At 44.7% G+C, this 18,142-nt stretch overlaps 1 protein-coding gene across 1 annotated transcript in view; it reads left to right on the top strand.

Annotated features, from left to right (window-relative positions):
- Window positions 1-17,886, top strand: part of arfgef3 (ARFGEF family member 3) — a 150,304-nt gene extending 132,418 nt beyond the window's left edge. The window contains exons 30-34 of the mRNA XM_043695353.2: window positions 2,045-2,147; window positions 4,744-4,875; window positions 6,413-6,543; window positions 12,573-13,794; window positions 16,827-17,886. Of these exons, the coding sequence (XP_043551288.2) occupies window positions 2,045-2,147; window positions 4,744-4,875; window positions 6,413-6,543; window positions 12,573-13,794; window positions 16,827-17,018 (1,780 nt within the window). The 3' untranslated portion in view covers window positions 17,019-17,886. The remainder of the gene's footprint in view (window positions 1-2,044; window positions 2,148-4,743; window positions 4,876-6,412; window positions 6,544-12,572; window positions 13,795-16,826) is intronic.
- Window positions 17,887-18,142: the final 256 nt, after the last annotated feature.

The following is an 18,142-nucleotide window of genomic DNA, read 5'->3' as shown; positions in this document are numbered from 1 at the left end:
TTATCCTATCCATGCCCCTCATAATTTTGTAAACCTCTATAAGGTCACCCCTCAGCCTCCGACGCTCCAGGGAAAACAGCCCCAGTCTGTTCAGCGTCTCCCTGTAGCTCAGATCCTCCAACCCTGACAACATCATTCCGATAGGAAGGAGACCAGAATTGCACACAATATTCCAACAGTAGCCTAACCAATGTCCTGTACAGTGCAACGTGACCTCCCAATTCCTGTACTCATTACTCTGACCAATAAAGGAAAGCATATCAAATGCCTTCTTCACTATCTTACCTACCTGTGACTCCACTTTCAAGGAGCTATGAACCTGCACTCCAAGGTCTCTTTGTTCAGCAACGCTCCCTAGGACCTTACCATTAAGTGTATAAGTCCTGCTAAGATTTGCTTTCCCAAAATGCAGCACCTCACATTTATCTGAATTAAACTCCATCTGCCACTTCTCAGCCCATTGGCCCATCTGGTCCAGATCCTGTTGTAATCTGAGGTAACCCTCTTCGCTGTCCACTACACCTCCAATTTTGGTGTCATCTGCAAAGTTACTAACTGTACCTCTTATGCTCGCATCCAAATCATTTATGTAAATGACAAAAAGTAGAGGACCCAGCACCGATCCTTGTGGCATTCCACTGGTCACAGGCCTCCAATCTGAAAAACAACCCTCCACCACCACCCTCTTTCTACCTTTTAGCTAGTTCTGTACTCAAGTGGCTAGTTCTCCCTGTATTCCATGAGATCTAACTTTGTTAATCAGTCTCCCATGGGGAACCTTGTCGAACACTTTACTGAAGATCATATTGATCACATCTACCGCTCTGCCCTCATCAATCTTCTCTGTTACTTCATCAAAAAACTCAGTCAAGTTTGTGAGACATGATTTCCCATGCACAAAGCCATGTTGACTATCCCGAATCAGTCCTTGCCTTTCCATATACATATACATCCTGTCCCTCAGGATTCCCTCCAACAACTTGCCCACCACCGAGGTCAAGCTCACTGGTCTATAGTTCCCTGGCTTGTCCTTACCACCCTTTTTAAACAGTGGCACCACGTTTGCCAACCTCCAGTCTTCCGGCACCTCACCTGTGACTATCGATGATACAAATTTCTCAGCAAGAGGCCAAGCAATCACTTCTCTAGCTTCCCACAGAGTTCTCGGGTATACCTGATCAGGTCCTGGGGATTTATCCACCTTTAACCATTTCAAGACATCCAGCACTTCCTCCTCTGTAATCTGAACATTTTGCAAGATGTCACCATCTATTTCCCTACAGTCTATATCTTCCATATCCTTTTCCACAGTAAATACTGACTCAAAATATTCATTTAGTATCTCTCCCATTTTCTGTGGCTCCACACAAAGGTCGCTTTGCTGATCTTTGAGGGGCCCTATTCTCTTGCAACACAATGGGGGGAGCTGAATAGGAAATATCTACATATATGCTGCAACTCGTTTTGAAAGAGGGGTTGTGTAGGTTCACCCACAGTGCTGTTAGAAAGGGATTTAGAAGTTTTTAAAAATTCTTACGTGGGATGTGATCTCTGGCACATCCAGCACTTGATGCCTATCTCTAATTGCTCTTGAGCTGACTGGCTTACTTGGCCATTTCAGAGGGTAGCTAAGAGACATCCATGTTGCTGTGGGTCTGGAGTCACATAGGCCACACCAGGTAAGGATGGGATTTGTGAAGCAGATGATCAGTTCCTGTAGCCATTAATGAGAGTTTCAGGATTAACCAGGACTACCTTCCAATCCCAAATTGATGAGCTGATTTTAATATCTAGCACCTGTCTTGAACACATGTCCCCAGAGCATTTACCTGTACCAGCGTTAGTATGTTGGTGACATTGTCACACTGGATAACTGTGCGATCCTCATTGATATTTCTCTTACATGATGCTTGTTTGGAGATTTTCGCAGATGACCATCTGGAGTCTGGCTTGTGTGTTAGATTCGGTGTGAGGTTTTTGAGTTGCCCTGACTGTGCATCTCCGCTGTTCTGCTTTCTACTTTATGCTGGTAATTCTGTTTCAGGTACGTCCTGGTCACAGCTGGCCCTGTGTTTACTGATGAAATGTGGAGACTGGCCTGTTGCGCCCTACAAGATGCTTTCACGGTCACACTGGAACCAGTGAAGGTAGGTCCAATAATTCGGTATGCTTTGGCACGGTGTATGTTCAGTGGCTGAGGCCACACAGTACTGTCAATGATAACTATGTCGCACAATCTCTGCTTGTGTCCCTTTGGAATTCAGAAGATGAGGGCATGTTTTAATCAAAGGTTTCAAGACATTAAGGTGAAGAAATATGATAGTGTCACAACTCACTGGAGTAGCAGGATGGAAACCAAGCACCCCCCATTTGTAGATTTGTCATAAACGTTAAACATTTGAAAGTAAGTACAAAATGTTCTCCAATTTACTGATTTTCAGACTCAGGTTGGCAGAAAACCCAGTTTCCGAATTTAACAAGAATTACTATTTATTACAAAAATGTAGCTTCCAACTATAGATAGGGAAAGAATAACTCCTGGACAGAGGGAAAAACAGATTAGAAGCCTTTGTTCACAAATTCTATCGCGCTAGTTCTTGCTGATGTGAACGTTATTTTCTGAGCTTTCCTTTTCCGAATGCTTCCGAATGTTTGCAAGAGGCATTGGGTGGTTGGTTCACTTGTAAAATGTCTCTGTTTTATCCAGGTAAAAATCACAGCAAATGCTAAAGGAAAGGATTGACTAGATGTCTTCAGGTTAAAGTGAGCTTGAGCAGAGAGACAGCACCTGAGCTAGTGAAGATCAAAACCATTCTCTGAAACTTGTTCCCAGTTTCAAACTGTTTAGTGACTTGAGACCCAATTTGCGTAATGTGCAAGTGTCTCATTTTTATGCAATTTATAGGCAGGCGAAAGGCCCTTGTCTTCAACTGGTCACTAGTCCATAGACCAGTCAACTTCTCGTCACCCAGGTACATCTGAATACTGAACCTGCTGAACTCCAGTTTATTTGCAATCGCTTTAATTATTGCTTGTTCAAACAGCTTTTTAAAACAAGCTTGCCAAGAGTTTCAGGTTACTTTCAAACAATGCAGCCATCTTTTAAAACACTAGTTTTAAAACTTTTTTTTTCTCATTACAGTCCACAAGGTTAAAAAGTATGACCCTTGCGGTAGTAGATACAGAAAAAACTATTTCTGCACTCAGATTAGAATGAGGTTCAAAGATTAGATCAAGACTTTTCACAAGTAGGTTTGGAAACATTTCTGCATGCAAAGGATGATGACATCACCACAGAATCCCTACAAATGTGGAAACAGGCCATCCAGCCCATCAAGTCCACACTGGCCCTCTGAAGAGCATCCCTCCCAGTCCCACCCCACTACCCTATTCCTGTAATCCTGCATTCTCCATGGCTAACCCACCTGGCCTGCACATCCCTAGACACTATGGGGTAATTTAGCATGGCCAATCCAGCTAACCTGCACATCTTTGAGCTGTGGGAGGAAACCAGATAAAAGGCTACTAGGGGTGAGAGAGAAGATGGAATTAGAATGGGTCAGGTATTAAAAAATTATGTGGAGGTGAAGGAGAGAGTGAGATTAGGTCAGTGAGATATTAAGGAACATGGGAGTAAGCAGTAAATGGGATTGGCCCGTGTAAAATATGAAAAGGTCTGGGCAGTGATGAAGGGAAGTTGAGATATTTAAAGACTATAAGACAGCAGTCAACCCATTAAAGGATAATGCCAATTTGGAACTGGATTGTAGTGATCCCACTCATTTCCCAGTGGAATTTCAGGGGACACTATGGAACTTCAATTAATAACAACAAGTTGTTTCTGAGAGAGGTGATAGCCTAGTGATATTATTGCTAGACCAGAGACCCAGGTAATGTGCTTGGGACCTGGGTTTGAATCTGGCAAATGGTGGAATTTGAATTCAGTAAAGGTCTGGAATTAAGAGGTTAATGTTGGACTATTGTCAATTATTTAAAAACCCATCTGGATCACTCATGCCCTTTAGAGAAGGAGATCTGCCCTCCGTGCTTGGTCTGTGACTGCAGACCCATAGCGATGTGGTTGACTCTTATCTGCCCTCTGGGCATTTAGGAAGGGCAAGACTACATTGAACAATGCTGGCCCAGCCAGTGAAGCCCACATCCTGTGGATAAGTGAATAAAAAGTATCTCAAGTGGAGAAAAACATCCTATAGTACTTACACAGGAGCATTACCCAAACAATAATTGACTCCAAACCACCCAACACTAGTAAAGTGTTGGTTTAAGGCAGATGACCAAATCAGTGGTCAATGCAGTTGGTTTTAAGGATCGTCTTTGAGGAAGAAAGCAATTTAGGGAGAGAGTTCAGAGTTTAGGGCTTGGCAACTGAAGGCAGGGTCCCCAAAGGGGGGAACAATTAAAGCTGGTGTGTTAGATGAAGATGTTAGGAAAGAGATCCTTAGAAATGTTTAAAATGGTGAAAAGGATGAAATAAAATTCAATTCAATCCTTCCTCAGCCACAGGTAACTGTCAGGAGGATTCAGTTGAGTACCAATTGTTGTTGGTACACACTGACTGCCTGACTGACTGTTGTACCTGTGGCAACGCACTGTTACCTGAAGAGCTTCGAGTGGTCCTAATGGGAGTTGGTGGGTCAACACCGGTGTTGTCCTCTTCAATGGTCCACATGGCTGTTTTGGATTGTACCGTCCTCCTAACCCTGTTTCATCCTTGCCTTTCAGAATCTGCTGGCCTGTTTCCAGAGCGGCTCAGACAGCTTCAGTGGAGATGCTTGCGAGGTGAAGGTGGCAGCCCCCTCACATTCTGCCAGCGCAGAGGCAGAGTACTGGAGAATCCGGGCAATGGCACAGCAGGTATTGTGCCCACATGAGCCTTTTTCATCTAGGCCAGGCCAGAGTGGGCCAAAGGTGCTAAACATTCCCTGGATCAGGCCAAAGAATTTATACCTCCACCTTGCTGGGATTAAAAATGAATTGGTAGAAGGCCATTCAGCCCTTCTTGTCTGATACTCCATTCAGTGGGATCATAACAGATCCCTATCTTAACTGTATTCATTGGAATGAGAGGTGACTTTATCAAAACATACAAGATTCTTAGGGGGCTTCACAGAGTAGATGTGGAAAGATTGTTTCCCGTTGTGGGAGAGTTTAGGACCAGACGGGCATCATTTCACGCATCTTAGACAGAGCTGAGGAGGAATCTCTTCTCTCAGAGGGTAGTGAACCTGTGGAACTCTTTACTGCAGAGTGCTGTTGAGGCTAGCTTGTTAACTATTTTCAAGGCTAAGATTGACAGACGTTCACTCAGTAAGAGAAGCGAGGGGCTATGGGGAAAAGGCAGGCAAGTGGAGCAGGGGATTATCAGATCAACCATGATCCTCACTGAATGGCGGAGGAGACTCGATGGGCTGAATGACCTACGCTTGCTCCTACACCTTATGGTCTTAAGGCCTTAACTCCATCTTCCCATCCAGCACCTTTTCCACTCTTGTGCAGGAAATATCTTAATTATTGCAGATTTAAAAATATTAATTGAATGACCATCCACTGTTTTTTTGTGGGTGAGCTTTCCACCACACATCTATCTGACCTTCTGCAGAGAGGCCTGTACTAACTCAGTTCCTGTAGGCACTGGCACTCATTTTAAGGACGTATTTCCTTGTACCTAGACTCCCCGAGCAAATAAAGTGTTCCTCACTGTCTACACGACTGAAATCCCTAAAGACACAGTCAAATCCTCCTCTAGTTTTTTGTATTTCAGCAAATTTAGGGCTGATGTTGTTTTGGAAATATTTCGAACGGGCAAATTTCCTAAGGCTTTGGAGGAATGTTTCTGAGCTGGGCTGTGTAAGCTGGGACTTCTTTCCTTGAAGAGTCAGAGGGTGAGGTTTATAGAGATTTGTATAGTCATGAGGGACATAGATAAGGTCTTTCCCCTGGGGAGGGGTGTTCAAAACTAGAGGGCATAGGTTTAAGGAGAGAGGGGAAAAATTTAAAAGGGACGTAAGGGGCAACAGTGTATGGGATGAACTGCCAGAGGAAGTGATGGAGGGTTACAATAACAACACTTGAAGACTTTTGGACAGGTACATGGATAGGAAGGGTTTAGAGGGATATGAGCTAAACACAGGCAAGCGGGACTAGTTGAGTTTCGGAAACCTGGTTGGACTAGATGGGTTGGGCTGAAGGGCCTGTTTCCAAGCCGTACGTTTCCAGGCTACTTGACTGTAACAGCATCTGAAGAAGGGTGGCTGGACTTGAAATGTTAACTCTGCCTTCTGTCCACAGATGCTGCCTGACCCGCTGAGTTTCTCCAGCAGTTTCTGTTCTTGTTTCAGTTTTCCAGTGGTTCATTGTTTTATTATAATCAGACTGAAATCTTCTCCTCCAGGTCTTTCTGCTGGACACCCAGTGTTCACCCAAAACCCCCAGCAACAGGGAAGGTTTTGAGCATGCTCAGTCCTGCGTGTTGATCATCGAACTCCCACCGGATGAGAAACACAATGGCCACACTCAGAAGAGGTAAAAAAAAACCCTGGACACCCATTGGTGAAGGTGATGGATAGACAGGCTATTAGATGATATCTTCATCCAATGCATCTTCCTCCCTACAGTCCCAGCTACAGTTTATTGTTGAATCCTGCTCCAGTGACCAAAGCAGCAAAGGGTAAACATTTCAATTGAAATTCAGAAGATTCCAAGTTCTGGAATATTTATTAACTTGAAAGAAGCACAGACCTCTGTGAAAGTAAAAGTAATTTCAGCATCTTTTTGGTTTACACAAGCAGAGGGTGTTATTTTCTGACACCCAGGAGCATGCACAGTAGCAGCAAAATCTCTGAATTAAATTGAAATAGGAATTGTTAACAAATAGTAAAATTTTAAAATAAGAAGTAGTGAAAATGTAGATTGTAAAGAGATACTGGAAAATTCCCTGCCACAGAAAGTCATTTAGAGCACAATCTTGGAATGTATTCAAGAAGGTTAGATATCGTTCTTAGGACTAAAGGGATCAAAGGGTTTATAGCCATGAACATATTGAATGGTATAGCAGAGTCAAAGGGCCTATCATACTCCTATTTCCCATGGTTTCTAGGTTAAACAATGTAGAATTTTAGAACATTTTTAAAAATAACTTTTATAAAAAAAGATGGTGGACTGAGAGTAGCGTGGATCTTGCAGCTGCTCCTGAGTTGCAGGTTTTCCTGTAGATTTCCTATAGTAATTATACATCAGAAGCATAAGATTTTTTGTTTTGAAACTATTATAGTCCAAAAAGTGTGAAAAGGAGAGATTTTGTTTTCAAACGGGGTTTGTGTAGGAGAGGCCTCCACCATGTTCACGCTGAGATTGAATAAAGTTCTTAAGTTCAATGATAAAATCCCATTTACCACACTTAACTTCCTTTTAATACCTTGTAAAAACAAGCACTTGTGCTTGTAGTCCCACTTCAAAGACTAGATGAGCACTTGGATGTGATAATAAATCTGAACTGATAGATACCCTGCAATGATAGGCCATGAAATCAATCAGTTAGAACTAGTCCTACAAGATTTATATCAACAGAGTGGAACTACAAGCTATTTCTTTTAACCCAGCAGACACTTTTTTTCCCAAATCTTCAAAGGGCAGGAGTTTTAAATGTCTTGAAGTTCCCTTGATAATTCCAATGCTCTTATTCATTTTCTGTGCACATTCACACTGACTTTCACCAATCTCAAAGACACCTGATTTCTCCCAAAGATGTTCCAAAGGTGTCTCAGGATCATATCCAAAAGGGTGTCTTATTTTCCAAACGGGTTCCTGCTTCCTGAAAGAGAGTCTGGCAAGATAATAGCTTGTCCTAACACATTGAAAGCTCATTAGTCATGCTTTGAACTTCCCACCACCAAAAATTGGATCTAACTGAAGGCACCTTAAAGATGCCCTTTAACCACAGACATGTTAATTACAGCGCAAACCTGCTCCTGCTCCCCCTGCTGTGAAAATGGTGAGGGTTGTCTTTGGGGCAGGAATATCTGGATTCAGGCCCTTCTGACTGCATATGGCATCCTCTCTGTCTTAACGCAAATTCAGGCCCTAATGTCTATCCTGAATTTCACACTTTAATTTCCAGCTTAAACATTAAACTACTTCAACTAAATTTTAAGTTAAATTAATAAAATGAGCCATGAACTAGAGTATTTTTACAATTGTCATAATAATCATCTAAACTCTTCTAATTTCTCATGGACCTCTCAAATTTTAATGTTGATCTCGATCTCTGTGCACCTTCTCTGCAGCTGTAACATTGTATTCCTCACTATTACCCTAATGCACTTTATAAGGTATGAAATGCCTCTACTGCATGCAAAGTAAAACCTGTTGCTGTATCTGGGTACATGTGACAATAATAAACTTTCCAGCTCAGCGAGCAAATCTACATTCAGAACCTCAACCTGAGCTACAAATCTTCTCAAAACCCACTAATGAATCTTTCATTCAAATGGGAATTCCTGATTTCTATTAAATTTAAAATTATATCACATTGTATTATTACACTTTTTAATAAGATAATTTTAATGTAATATTTAATTTTATATTATTATGTATTCATTATTATTATTGCTGCTTTCTCTGTCCTGTCTCAAACATCCATTCTAAGCTACATCCTTCAATTATTTCATTGTTCATCTGTATTTAAACAAGAAAAGGTGCAAGTTAGAAAGGATGATTACTGATTTCTTTTTACATACACTCTGCATTTGCAATATCAAGTGGTGTTTAATCTTCTTTTAGTGTCAAGTGCTAGGCATTTTTCCTTATTCAGTTTGTATTTTGTTTCTCCAACCTTTAGTATTTGATCTTCCTGCTGGTGTCCAGTATTACATTCTTCTCCTCATCCCCAGGGTTTAATCCTGTGTTCAATCTTTCCTCATGTCAATCAGTGTTTAACCTTCTGCTGGTGTTTAATATTCCTCCTGTTCAGACTGCACTAACTTTCCTCCTCTTGCTTCTTTCTCCCCATGCTTGACGTCGAACAGAAAAATAGGGTAAGCATTTTATTTTAATTACATTGGGTCATGATCTTGCTTCAGTTTGAAGTAATGATGCTGTGATGCTGTTGTCTGACAGAGTAATTCCTGCTTCTTGTTTCTATATTAGTCACTCAGGCTGCTCCATTTCTTCTATTTGTACACACTTTGTATTCAATACAAAATACATCGAGGTGGATAGGGAAAGGGACACATATTTCAAAGGGACACCATTTTAGAAAACCTAAAAGCCACACACCTCGATAATATTTTGTTCCTCTCTTGATTTTTGATGTGTTTCGGTACACACCCAAGTTGACATTTAATTGGATGTTTGAGTGGTCTTACCAAATGAACTTGTGTAGAAGGTGCACAATTTTAAAAAGAAAATAAATCAGTTACGAAATGGAGGTTGGGCCTCTGTGCGTCAATAAGATTTTTTTCCTGGAGAGGTGGAGAGGAATAAATGTTTGATGTGTGGTCATAGAGTATAGTTCTGGCTTCCGTAGCAGAAAGATTCTCATTTCGGATTCCAGCTCCGAGACTCCAGTGCAAAAACCAAGGCTGTCACTCCGATGCAGTGCCAGAGGAGTGCTACACTGTTGGAGGTGCTGCCTTTCCGTTCAGATCCCAAACTGATGCCCCCATTGGCCTGCTCAAGTGGATGTTGAAGATCCAGAGATACCATTTCCAAGAACAGGGGAGTCATCCCTGGTGTCTATGCCAATATTTATCCCTTATCAATATCGCTGGGAAAGAGATTATCTGATTATCTGGTCATTGTCAGCTGTTCCCCCAATTTGAAGTTGATGTCTCCACAGGGTTGTGAGTTGCTGCTGTGGGTCTTCATGTGAGTGATCAGTCCGGTTCTGAACACACAGATCTTTGGGCACCATGGGGAGGAGGTCCCATGAAGTAGTGTCTCTCTCTGGAATGCAGGATTTTCTCAGATTTCCTTCCTTCTCTGCTGTCCCCCTACCTCATCTTTGTGGTGTTTGGACTCAAAGGGTTGATGGACAAGTTGTGTCACCATTTTGAATGATTGATTGGTCGTGAGCTCCTCCTAGTCGCTGCTGTCAATGTAGTCAGCCTTTCTGGAGAGCTTCAGAGAACCACTGCAGGGATGAGGAAACAGGATCTTGGGGGGGGGGGGGGGGGGGCACAGTTTCTAGTCGATTATAGTTTGTTTTACAGCAGTTTTGCCAGAACGTTTGTGAAGCTGGCTTCAAGAAGGACCTTAGCATTTGTTTAGTAGTTGTCCTAATGAATCTGGAGAATGCCGTGTACACATTGCTGGCGGACTTTCTCCAATACTCTCTGTCATATTCCAGGTCTCACTGTAGTACAGGACTGTAGTGCTGAATATTGCTCTGTATATTGCTGTATATGGTGGACCTTGTTGTAAATAAGTCACACCTGTAACCTATAGAACATCGAGCTGGCAAAACCCATCCATTGCCGGATCTCCTCATCACCGATGGCCTTTTGATAGGGGCGGCTACCAAGGTGTGGGAAAAGCTCAACATATGCCAGACTCCCTCCTTCAACATATGCAGAAGATGGACTATTTGAGTGACCAGGCCTGGTTTAAAATTAGTTTTGTTTTGGCAACATCCAAGGACTGAACCAAATACTTCAGATGCACAATTAAAGGGATCGAGAGGGGCTTTACAAACTTGGTACAAAGTGTTAATGGAAAAAGTGAGGACTGCAGATGCTGGAGAGTCAGAGTCAAAAAAGTGGGGTGCTGGAAAAGCACAGCAGGTCAGGCAGTATCCAAGGAGGAGAGTCGTGTTTCAGGCGTAAGCCCTTCATCAGGAATCTGAAGGGCTCATGCCCAAAATGTCGATTCTCCAGCCCTTCGGTGCTGCTTGACCTGCTGTGCTTTTCCAGCACCACACTTTTTTGACTAAGTGTTAATGACACTGCAGTCACCTGTACGCTGTTGATTATGTATGTCAATAGTGGACAATTTAGTATTGGCATGGAGGTGACCTAGGCTAAAGGTGGTACTTAACAGTCACGCCAGAGGATAGTTGATCTTTGATGAGGTGAATAATCACTGATACGTTGACTGTAATTATTAAGGGAGCTGATCACACACGTTTGCCTGACATCAGTCAGATATTGAAAGCATTTGTTTCAGAATGCCCACTTGCAATACGACCATCACGCTGCAGTTACAGGAATTTGAAGAAGTTTCTTAGATATTCAAATCACTCTAGAACAATGCATATAGCCTGGTAATTTACTCAAATGCTTTGGTCACATTGATGAACATAATGAACAGTTCCAAATGTTGTTCTTCACATCTTTCTTGGATTGACAGCAAAGACTATGTTGGAAATTCCCCTGGAAGGTCACTGGCAGCATTTCCTCTCCCACAGGAACAGACCAGGTTCAGAAGAATGCAGGTCAGGATTTTCCCTGCTATAATTAAGAGGAAAAATCCTTAATACATTCCACAGCACAAGAGAGTTTCATTTCTGACGTGGACTGGGGAAAGGGGGAGTTCTTGATGAGTGCCTGAATCCGACGAAAATCCAGTATCTTTGTAGGCCTCAGCTGGAATACCGTTGAGGCCACAGGCATGTTAATGTCCAGTTGCTATCAATAGTGCTATATAAATGCAAGGTTTATTTCAGTGCTGACTGCATGTGTGTCCATAGGATAGGAGGGACAGTGAACCTCTGAGAGAGTTATCCCATCAGCCCACTGATATGCCATATACCAACAATGTTCATTTACATAGCACCTTTAACATTTTAACACGTTCAGAGTGCTTAACCGATGCAGTAATACCAACAATATAATCACTGATTCTCTCAGAAGCAGTCCTCTTACATGATATTTTGCATTTAGTTGTTTAAATATTGAAGCCCATTGCTCATTTCCCGGTCTCTGTGCTAACTGTTTCTGAAATTGTTCACTCCCCTCATGTACTATCTCCCTTCCTCTTAAAATTGGCATCAGCATCATCTTCTCAGAAGGTCTACCTTCAGTCCTCACAAACTGTCAAGCACACACAAACACGCAGTCTCACAAACACACAACTATTACATGCACATCTGTGGACTCGCTAACACACAACTCACAAGCACTTGTGTAAAAAAAAAATTTAACACTGCCAAACACACAGCCTTAAACAGACTGCGCCCACACTCAAATATGCAGTCACACACACACTCATGCAAATGGACTTGAATGTGCATTCGCACACACAGACCAGTCCCCCATCTCAACCATCTAGAAGGACAAGGGTAACAGATACTGCCTGAAAATTCCGTCCAAGCCATTCGTTGGAAATATATCCATTCCTCCAGTGTCACTGGATCAAAGCCTTGGAACTCCCTCCCTAATGGTACTGGTGGCATACCCACAACCAAAGGACTGCAGTGGTAAATGGGGGCAGTTCACTGCCACCTTCTCAAGGTACAATTAGCAATAAAGGTTGACTATGAAACAAAACTCATACTGTCTCTTGTATTCATTACTCTGTGTGTCCAGCTGTCTAAACCTTTCTCTTTTGATCCACAGAATCCCATTCCGGACAATAGTGGTGAGTTTGCTGTCCCATCAAGTGTTACTTCAAAACCTCTATGACGTCCTGCTCGAAGAGTTTGTCAAAGGCCCTACACCGAGCGAGGCCTCAGACCGAACCGTTAACTTTGGAGAGACCAGGCCGGCCAGCTTCCTGAGGTACATCTCCATGCAGAACCTGGCTGTCATATTTGACCTGCTGCTGGACTCTTACCGAACGGCCAGGGAGTTCGACACGAGGCCTGGCCTGAAGTACCTACTGATGAAAGTCTCGGGAGTGGGAGGGGCTGCCAACCTCTACCGCCAGTCAGCCATGAGCTTCAACATTTACTTCCAGGCTTTGGTATCCGCCATTATGACCAACCAGGAGAACATAACGGCCGAGCAGGTCAAGAAGATCCTGTATGAGGAGGAGGAGCTGAGCTCGGATTCTTCCCAGCAGTGCTCCTCGGAGGATGAGGACATCTTTGAGGAGACGGCCCAGGTCAGCCCACCGAGGGGAAAGGAGAAGAGGCAGTGGCGAGCGAGGGTGCCTTCTCTCAGCATTCAGCCGATTAGCAACGTGGACTGGGTCTGGTTGGTGAAGAGACTGCACAAGGTGTGCCTGGAGCTCTGTAACAACTACATCCAGATGCACCTTGACCTGGAGTGCTTGGCAGAGGAGCCCCCAGCGCTGAGGGGTGACCCCCTCTTCTTTCTGCCCTCCTGCTACTCCGAAGGATCCACCCCGTCCACTGGCGGCATGTCAGGCAAAGATACCCCTTCAGAAGATGGCACCCGGTACCACGTGAAAGAGCTGGAGGAAGGGAAACTGAAAGGGCCCAGCAGCGCTCCCTTGAGCCCCAACATGGAGAAGAAGGAGCAAGGCCGGAAGAAGGAGTGGTGGGAGAGCGCTGGCAACAAGATCTACACCATTGCAACTGACAAAACCATCAACAAGCTCGTCTTTGAATACAAGAAGCGCAAACAGCAGCAGCAGCTGCAGCAGCATAACCTGGCCACATTAGTCAAGGAGGGGAAGGTAGAGAAGGGGGAGGTGGCATTGGGGAGATGCCCGGATTCCCCTCTCCAGAGGCCCCAGCAGCTGCTGGACCAGGGCCAGATGAGGCATTCGCTGAGCGCAGGCCCCGAGCTGCTCCGACTGGAAAAACGACCTCGCTCCGGATCCACTGTCAGCTCCCACAGCGTCTCTGTGCGCGACACCGAGGCCCAGATGCAGGTAAGTTCCTCTCCGAATGTTGCATTTCACAGGACGTCCCAAGCAGTACGGGAACAGGCCATTCAGCCCAGCTGGTCTGTACAGGTTGTCTCGAAGTATAGGCCCTACTCCTTCTGCTCTTTCTCCAAATCACCTCTTCCTCCTTCGAGACCTTATCCAGTTCCCTTTCGAAAGCTCCTCTTGTATTATGTTATACCATAATTGTGGGTGGCACGGTGGCTCAGTGGTTAGCACTGCTACCTCACAGCACCAGGGACCTGGGTTCAATTCCAGCCTCGGGTGATTGTCTGTGCGGAGTTTGCACATTCTCCCCATGCCTGCATGGGTTTCCTCCAGGTGCTCCGGTTTCCTCCCACAGTCCAAAGATGTGCAATTCAGGTGAATTGGTCATTCTAAATTGCCCATAGTGTTAGATGCATTAGTCAGGGGTGAATGTAAGGGAATGGGTCTGGGTGGGTTGCTCTTTGGAGGGTCAGTGTGAACTTGTTGGGATCTCATCTTAAACTTATTCAATGCCCCAATGTCCACTACCCTCTGGGATAGTGAATTCCACAGATTCATAACCCTTTGAAAGAAGTAATTCCTACTAATCTCTGTTTTAAATCTGCTACCCCTTATCCTAAAACTATGTCCATTCATTCTAGATGTCCCCACGAGGAAACACTCTCTCTACATTAACTTTGTCAATCCCCTTTAACATCTTATATACCTCAATTAGATCTCCTCTCATCCTTCTAAGCTCTAGTGGGTGCACGCGTAAATTTCATAAGACAGTGCCATGTAAGACATATTTATTTTGCTTATTTTCATGGTCTCATTTAATATAAATTGTGGCAAGTTAGCTGATACTTTATGCAGGGGGTTTGAGCCTGATAAAATTGCGTTGGATTTTGATATACCTTATTCACCCAATTTACTTCAGATGAGAGGAAGGGTCATTCAACCCGATATGTGAACTCCGATTTCTCTCCACAGACGCTGAGCTTTTCCAGCAATTTCTATTAAAGGGCGAATCATTTAGGATTGAGATGAGGAGGAATTACTTCACTTGAAGGGTGGTGAATGTTTAGAATTCTATACCCCAGAGGGTTGTGCATACTCCATGTATATGTATGTATGTCTAAGAATCATAGAACTCTACAGTGTGGAAACAGGCCATTCGGCCCATCAAAGTCCCACACCGAACTTCTGAAGAGCATCCATTCCAGACCCACTCTTTACCCTATCCCCATAACCCCATAACCCCATCCCCATGGCTAATCCACCTAACCAACACATCCCTGACAATATGGACAATTTAGCATGGCCAATCCACCCAACCTATACATCTTCGACATGTGGGAGGAAACCAGAGCACCCGGAGGAAATCGATGCCGACACTGGGAGAACATGCAAATTCCAAACAGACAGTCACCCTGGGAATCGAACATGGATAAGGTCGAGGTAGACAGATTTCTGGTTGGTGGTAGATAGTGAAGAGGTGGTGTTTGAAGACTAAAATTAGCAATGATGGGATAGAATGATAGGGCCAAAGGGTCTACTCCTGCTCCTATTCCCTGTGATGCTCACTGGTGATTCTGTGTGAGACAGGCCTAAGCTGAGGGTGACTGATGTTCACAGAGAGGTGTAAAGATCAACCACTAGTTATTGCACTTGACGCACAGATCTCAGTCTGGACTCTGGTCGTTACTGGATTGCCAACAGAAATTTGACCATAGATCTGTAAAAATCCCAATGGGCCCCTCTCTGTCCCTCAGGACCCTGACATGCTGTGAGTCACTCTCTGCTGCCAGGTTACACGCTTGTATCCTGATGCCTTCTGAAGTGACGTAGTAAGCCCTTCTTTTGTAAGACCAGTCACTCAGCAACCACCACCATCTGTGGTGCATCGGAGTGGACAATAAAGAAACCTCCTGGAATTCGACTGATCTTGCACCAGCAGCACCTGCTTGTTTGGCATCATCTCCACAAGTGTCCATTTCCTCCACCACCAACACTCAGCATCATAGAATCATACAGTCCAGAGGAAGCCTTTTGGCCCAACACTGTACTGCCAAATCAACACTTGTCCCACTTTCCAGTACTTCGACCACAGCCTTGAAAGTTATGACTGTAGCAGCAGGATGTACCATCTACAAGATGTACTGCAAAACATCTAGAAGGACAAGGGCTTCAGATACATGGGAACACTACCAACGACAGGTTCCCCTCCACACTGCTCACTATCCTGACTTGGAAGTATTTGGTGTTCCTTTGGTGTCGCTGGGTCAACATCCTGGTGTTCCCTCCCTAAGGGCATTGTGGGTAATACCTACAGCACATGGACTGCAGCGGTTCAAAAAGGCAGCTCACCCCCACCTTCTCAAGGGCAACTGGGAACAGGCAATAAACGCTAGCCCAGCCAGCAACACCCACGTCCCATGAATTAATTTTATTTTACAATTGGAGGTATATGGGCCAGGAGTAGGCAAGTGGGACTAATTTAGTTTGGGATTATATTCGGTGTGGACTGGTTGGACTGAAGGGTCTGTTCCCATGCTGTATGACTCTATGACTCAAGCTGTTTGCCTCACCTTCAAAGAGAGATAGAGACCTTGTCCACCCCAGTCCAACTCCAGCATCTCCACAGTAGAGTGCCTTGACCAATGAGAATTTACTTCTCCAATTCTGGTCTCCTGCACATTCCTGATTTTCACTGCTTCCCCCATAAGTGGCTGTGCCTTGTAACTGCTTGAAGCACCTAAGCTCTGAAATGTCCCCTCTCAGCTTCCTACACACTCTGTCTCTCTCTTTCTCCCCTCCTTAAACCTCTTTGACTCACTGGCCCCAGTACGTGGCTCAGTGTCGATATTTTGACAGTGTTCCTGCGAAGAGCAGCCGTGACCTAACAGAATGGCAGGGCATACCCAGAAGGGCCGAATGGCCTACTCCTGTTTGTGTATCCCGAGGAAGCACCTTGAGAGGTTAGAGGCTCTCTGTGAATGTGGGTCGGCGTTGTTGGCTGTCTGACTAAAATGGCTTTTCTCTGGTAGGCCTGGACCAACATGATCCTCACGGTCCTCAACCAAATTCAGCAATTGCCGGATCAGACGTTCACCGCTCTGCAGCCCTCCGTATACCCAAGTATCAGCCAACTCACCTGCCACGTCACCGATGTCCGTGTTCGGCAAGCTGTTCGAGAATGGCTGGGAAGAGTCGGAAGAGTTTATGATATAATTATGTAAAAAAGAAAGAGAAAAAGGCATCAACACTAAGAGAAAACAAATCTATATTTATGAAGCACAAGGGTTAGCCTGTGAGAAAATGACCTACTTTTCCAACCCTGACTGAGAAAATATTTTTCTTATGTTACCCTCCAAGATCCAAATGTTTCTGGGATACATCTGTGGCCAATGGGCTTGCTCCTTGAACCCCAACCTGTCAGTGGGGGTTGTGCTCTCTCCTGCTCCCTCTCTCTGAGGTAGCCTCTTGGGATCCAGGAAGGCCTTGCGTTGGAGCTGGAAGGATTTGAAGAGTCCGAGCTTTGAAGGATGGAGCAGACTCAATGGGCTGAATGGCCCGCCTCTCCTCCTGTGTCTTATGGTTTTATGGAAGGTGGAGGGTCACTGCGAGGGAGCTCCAAGCTAATTAAAGGCCGGACTCTGCTGGGAGACACCAGTGTGATCATAAGCAGATCCGAACATAAATCTGGGGCCAGGGACAGAGCAAAGCTGGAAATTGGCCAGAGTCAAGGGCAGTGGGGTCTAGGGCTTTGAACTGTGTGGTACTGTGACCCTGTAGTTTTATCTGTGAGGAAGGGGGTGTCGTTCCTGCTAAAAGAAGCATCATCACCAACCTGGCACTGACTGGGCTGGACTGCAGAATGGACAGATCAACAAGGGCAACCATTTGGATCCACCTCCGTTCACCCACCTAAACACCTTGGGTGAAAGGTCAAATGTTGAGAGGGTGGGCGGATGGGCAGATATTGGTCAGTGCCCCCTCCTGCACTACGTCTCAATCTCATGTTTCATTAACAAAGTTCCCTTTTCCTTTAAGGAGAAAGTGAGGACTGCAGATGCTGGAGATCGGAGCTGAAAATGGGTTGCTGGAAAAGCGCAGCAGGTCAGGCAGCATCCAAGGAACAGGAGAATCGACGTTTCGGGCTTCCTGAAGAAGGGCTTATGCCCGAACTGTCGATTCTCCTGTTCCTTGGATGCTGCCTGACCTGCTGCGCTTTTCCAGCAACACATTTTCATCCCTTTTCCTTTAGACTTAGAAAGACCGCTCCAAGAGTTAGTCACTCTTCCTGTGAAACCTTTCCTTGAAATCTATCTGAACGTCACTGCATTCCCATGGGGGGGGGGGG

This window comes from Chiloscyllium plagiosum, unplaced genomic scaffold (genome assembly GCF_037043375.1).
Source record: "Chiloscyllium plagiosum isolate Xiang-an unplaced genomic scaffold, Cpla_swu_hap1 HiC_scaffold_10, whole genome shotgun sequence".
NCBI lineage: Eukaryota > Metazoa > Chordata > Chondrichthyes > Orectolobiformes > Hemiscylliidae > Chiloscyllium > Chiloscyllium plagiosum.
The sequence above is the reverse complement of the archived record's forward strand: the minus strand, read 5'-3'. Positions and strand labels throughout refer to the sequence as shown.